At 47.1% G+C, this 5,417-nt stretch overlaps 2 protein-coding genes across 2 annotated transcripts; one reads left to right on the top strand and one right to left on the bottom strand.

Annotated features, from left to right (window-relative positions):
* Window positions 1-1,282: 1,282 nt before the first annotated feature.
* PHALS_08836 (triacylglycerol lipase) lies at window positions 1,283-3,919 on the top strand (the record flags this gene model as incomplete). Its single annotated transcript, XM_024724256.1, has 1 exon — window positions 1,283-3,919. The coding sequence occupies one exon, from the start codon at window positions 1,283-1,285 to the stop codon at window positions 3,917-3,919; it is 2,637 nt and encodes an 878-aa protein (XP_024575151.1).
* Window positions 3,920-3,966: 47 nt separating this feature from the next.
* On the bottom strand, window positions 3,967-5,153 carry PHALS_08837 (G-protein beta subunit-like protein GNB1L, contains WD repeats; the record flags this gene model as incomplete). The annotated part of the gene is made up of 4 exons (XM_024724257.1): window positions 3,967-4,331; window positions 4,401-4,653; window positions 4,719-4,799; window positions 4,878-5,153. The coding sequence occupies 4 exons, from the start codon at window positions 5,151-5,153 to the stop codon at window positions 3,967-3,969; spliced, it is 975 nt and encodes a 324-aa protein (XP_024575152.1).
* Window positions 5,154-5,417: the final 264 nt, after the last annotated feature.

Raw genomic sequence — 5,417 nt, forward strand, 5'->3', positions numbered from 1 at the left:
ATGCCGCACATCAGTGCCCATTCTCGCACTCGACCACCGGGCTTTGAGATGGCTTGCGCTACGCGCTGTTGCTCGGTCTGGAGCATGGCGGATGCGATGGCCATCTCGACCTCTCTCGCCGAGAGCAGGAGATTCTCTCCATCCTCCCCTTCAAAGACCAAAACACTCACCATGAGCGGCTTAGGGCGGGCGAAGTCATCCTTACTGTCGGTGGCGTCATAGACGTAAATGAAGCAGACATCTTCGGCTGCAGGTGCTCTAGCTGCGCGTTATCGAAATTCGGAAACGCCTCTAGACGCGCACCGATTGCCTCGGGGTCTTGCGCAGCAAGGTGTTGCACGTTCTCAGGGCCCAGCAAGGACACCAGCTTTTTAAGCCCGTCCTGTATGCTCTGGGGCAAAAAGATTTTTTTTTTCATCCTCACCGAGGATCAGTCTAAACGACTCAGGTGTAGATTGACTACAAGTGCTACCAAGTGCAGCGGGGCTGAACCAATACGAGTGTAGCGGATCACAATCCGCTACCTCCAACAGTAATTATTGTCTCAACTTAGGCTAATAGACTCTTCGGCTTATTTTCAAAACTGATTTTTATTGTTTTTTTTTCTGCGGCAAAGCCGCCTAATTTCAAATGTCTAGATTTTCCTAAATATATATAGTAAAATCAAAATACATGGGTAACTACTGGCTACCTAGCCACATACCGTATTCTGCAGTCACACCATGCCCATCTCGTGTGACACACACACCTGCTACGAGGGTACGTGTAACCCCGTTACATTCTTGATATGGCATGGCTGGAACGCCATGAGCTATGGATTAACTGGAGGTCTAAGACCTTGGGCGACGCGCACACGTCTCCTGGTGGAGCTTTGATGAGTCATGAAACCACCTCTGCCATCAAGAAGAAGCGTTATTGGCGCGGGCACTGGACCGGGACGGTCAATGTGCTGGATATCGGAGTATCTGAATTGTCAAACAACGAAGGTGTTTAATTCCTTAAAATAATTTATGGAATTTGGTGTATATTTAGATGCATTTGTGTTGCGTGGTAAAATTGTGGAGGACGAATGTATGTCAGTGCCACACTTTTATGGCATTTTTTATAGCTCTGACATACATTCGTCCTCCACAATTTATCAAGCAACACAAATGCATCTAAAAATACACCAAATAAAATACACTTTTATAGCACTGACATACATTTGTCCTCCACAATTTTACCAAGCTCGGCCCAGAAATTACGTTCATTCACATTCACTTAATTTCCTAATTGAAGCATAATGGCGCTGTGGGGCACGCTGCGCCATCGCCTTGGTGGATCTGTGCCAACAGATTCAAAAGAGTTTGTGGATAATTTTTTTACAACGACGCCTCAGGACCCGCGCTGGGGACTAAGCCTTATCCAAAAGCAAACAGAGGAATTTGTCGCCGCGCAGCTAGCTGACCAGCGGCGCGGCATTGCGCTTATTACGTCAGGTTCTACGATCGTGCCGATGGACCCAGAGAACGATACATTTGTCGATGTGGTCTCTCATGTGCAGGAGCAGCGTGGTCCAGCTTGTGCTGAGTATTTCTTACAACTGGGCTACGCCGTCATATTTGTACACCGGGAAAATTCCTTGCGACCTTTTACGCGTCACTTTCAAAAAATTATACAGAATGGGGTCTTCATGAACATGCTTCGCATGCAAGACGATGGGCTTGTACTTTCTGGCGCTGACATTTCGCAGCAGCTGCAGTTTCAAAAAATCACACAGCTATACACCGAATGCAGCACTCGTGTGCTTTATTTAAGCTTTACATCAGTACAGCAATATCTTATGCTTACCCGAATTACTGCAAAGGCTGTAGAAGTGGCTAAGGACCAAGGCATTGTAGTGCTCAGTGCCACACTCATGGACTTCTACGTGCCGGTAGATTCTTCTATCGCCGCGAAGACAATTGTGAGTACAGTAAATGAAGACGTCTCTTCATCTTTGCTCTTTTCTCCTTTAAAGCATAGTAAAACTCAAAGCATCAGAAAGTCTGCAAAGAAAACGACAAAAAGGAAAAGTGGTGAGTTCTCCGTCAACTTTGTCCGGGTTCCTAATATCATTCACAAGATTCGCACGGAATGGTGTCCAAAGGCATTTTTAGTCACGAGCAAGCAACAGCTTGCAAGTGGCGAGGATATAGAGGCTGCTCATGCCGATTTAGAGAAATGGGGCGTCGATGTAATTGCGGGAAATCACCACTCGCACGAAATTCTGCTCATTTCTGAGCAAGAGGAAGCAATCGTGACGTGTCCTGACGATGAGGATATTAACGATGCGTTCGCATCTGCGCTTGCTGATATGCACCGCAGCTTTCGGCGCAAGCGGGCGATTCTCGCGCGAGGTAAACAGCTTTTACTACTATCCGCCAAGTTTTCCATGCTCAAGGAGAAGGATGTGGTAAGTGAAGATGCTGATGGAAATAAAAATGTTCAGTTTGGTCTCGGTGTCAAAATTCGAGCGGATCGTAGAGCACCCGATGCCATAGCTCCCGTGTACGAACTCAAGCATATTTTTCAAAACAAAAGCCGCTGCGCACGAGCACACATTTGGGAAAGTGTGGTGGAGCATTCACCTCGGGATGTTGTGGTTGCCTTCAGTCCGGCCGGCAATCCAGAAACAATTCGTGACGTATGGGGAGATTTCTGGTCAGGATGGGCTGAAGACGAGTTGCAAGAGTTCAAAACGGAAATGAAGGGAATGTCATTTTCGTCGGCGATAAACCTTGTTACTTCATCAGTCTCGGGTAATTATGAGCCTGCCTCTCAGCTTCTAAAGTTCATGTGGAGTAAAATTGGACATGCCTGGACTGATGGTGAGCAGACGCGTGTTCGCCAGAGTATTCAGAACATGATGGCCGTGGCTTTAGATCGTGGCCTTACAGAACCTCCAGGCATCTCAATTCTGGAGAGGCTAATGCGCAAGCCTCGCATTCAGCGCTTCGACTCGCTTGTGCTAGACCAACCGACAGCTGTGTCAGTGCACGCGCAGAGACACACTCGACGTCCTCGGCGCGACAGTGACACAGATAGTAATAGCTCTGGAGAAATTAATCCTGTGCGCTTAAGTAAAGCTCGAGTCGTTCGTGTGCATCGTGCTATAAACGATTACATGCAAGATATGATAGAGAAAGGATTACTGGATTCTATCTTAAAGTACGTGGAACAGGGAAGTCGTGTACATGTGACTGGTTATAGTATGGGAGGCATGCTGGGACAGCTTTTTATGTTGTACCTAGGCGATTACGCTCGCATGAATGCGTGGGATGCGAGCAAAATCAATTTTGTTGGCTTTGGTTCTCCTCGAGTAGGTGATATTGGCTTCGCCGCTCGGCTGCGCGTGCTTTTCGACCCGCAGCAATTGCTGATCATTATGCATCCTTCAGATGCTGTTCACGCTTTTCCTCCAACGGCTGAGGGTTACGTGGACGCTTGCATCAAGATCTTCTTACGCGAAGACGGATTGGGGGTTGCTCGACGCACACCGGGCCACTTTACACTGCTTCCCGTTACCAGGTCTATTGACCGTGCTTTTGAGCACGCTTACAAAGAACGTGCGCATGAAAATAAAAACGATCGGGCTTGTTCTTTTTGCCAAGGCAAGACTCACCTCACAGCTCAGCATCGGTGCCGATATTGCATCGAACGTGGCTCTCATCGTGGGGCTGATTGTCAGAATCGCAATAAGCCTTGCTTGTTGTGTGGTAACTCAAATCACTGTACCGGTGAGCACAAATGCCGCGTGTGCCAGCAGTATGGACACCGTGGTCGTGTGTGTCATGCTCAGCGCGATGTTGGCTTTGCTGAGCTGCTCACCTACTTCCGGTATCACCACTTTCTCTACTACAATGCCAACCTTAAGAAGTCAGTTGAATTTGCATCGTGAGTATTTCTCAAAAGTCACTCTTCATATTTTACAGCCATAATACGGTTTCACTGCTTCGAAGGTGGATAGATCGACCAAATCGCTATTTTGTGGTCCTTGGAGCAAGATGTGAGAAGCGTGCTATCAGCACTAAAGTCTAGCCCAAATACACTTTCGTTATGATATTTAAGCACGGCTAGTTGCTTCAATTTTCGCAAATGAAAAAGACGAACACGATGGTCCCAGCCAGCGGTGGCCACAATGCGCTGATCCTCACGAATACATACCCCACTAAAACCACCGTGAGTGCAGGAGAAGAAAGATCGAGAGCTGAGCGTATTTGAAGCAACGTCAAACTTAGCTATATACAATCTTTCGCCCGAGGACCCGCAAATAGCCGATCGTCCATCTCGTGTCACGTCAAAAGAGAGCACTACGTCCACGAAGCAGAGAAATATAAGATATGGGAAGGAAAGGTGTATCACACGGTACAGCAGCATACATGCATTTGAGGATTGGGTAACTGTGGTCTCACAAACCACTTCTCCTCCAGACCGCAAGTCTAAGATGGTAAGTTGTCCTCCTTCAAAGCCGGCAGCGATATACGTCTGCACGTTGCCGCCAGCTCCATCTTCAGCAAGTGCAACACTACTGTTAAAAAGCGAAAGTGACATACACATGCTTCGCTTGGCTGGAGCGTCTGGAATGGTGATCGTCAACGCCGGCATCGAATTTCGAATATCGAAGACCAGAAGCTACTTAACCGCACAGTCTAAAATAACGGTCTGCCAAATTCTTTTGTTCTTAAAAACGATCTTACCTTATTGTATTCGCTACTGGGACACACAATCAAGCTTGCAGACACAGATGAGCCACTGTCGGACCAACGTAACGTTGTAAACTTCGTGAACGAGTACGACCCACAGTAAAACTTGGTTAATGGCTCGGCCAATGCATTAAAGGTCGGTATATCCCACACCTTCACAAACCCATCACGACCCTGCGTGACAAGTTTGTGCTCCATCGACGTGGCTCCTTGTAAAGATGCCGTATGCAATACACCAGCTTTTGAATGAGTTGCAGAGTTCGATGCGAGCTCTCGACGAGATTGAAGATCCCATATTTTGACAGCTCCGTCACCTGCACAAGACACAATGGTGTTGGTGGAGATAAATTTCACGCTATTTACGGGTGCATTATGGCCGCGCAAAACGCTAAGCGGCTTCGGTGTCGGCTTAGAACATAAGCCTTGCATTCTTCGCACTGATTGGTTGTTATTGAAAAGTGTGGTTAAAGTAGACCATTGACATACATATATGCCAACTAGATGATGCAAAAGTCTGTAACACATCTGTTGATCGACATACCGCGTAGCTTAATGGCGTCATAACATTATCGAACAACGGCTCTCAAAATTGTTATGATTTACACATTAGCGTACATCGCTTCGAGCGTGGTTAATGTTAGACAGGGGAGCAACTAGTCTTGAGATGAGCTTTTGAGAACTGATTGAATGTAT

This window comes from Plasmopara halstedii (genome assembly GCF_900000015.1).
Source record: "Plasmopara halstedii genome assembly, contig: Scaffold_323, whole genome shotgun sequence".
NCBI lineage: Eukaryota > Oomycota > Peronosporomycetes > Peronosporales > Peronosporaceae > Plasmopara > Plasmopara halstedii.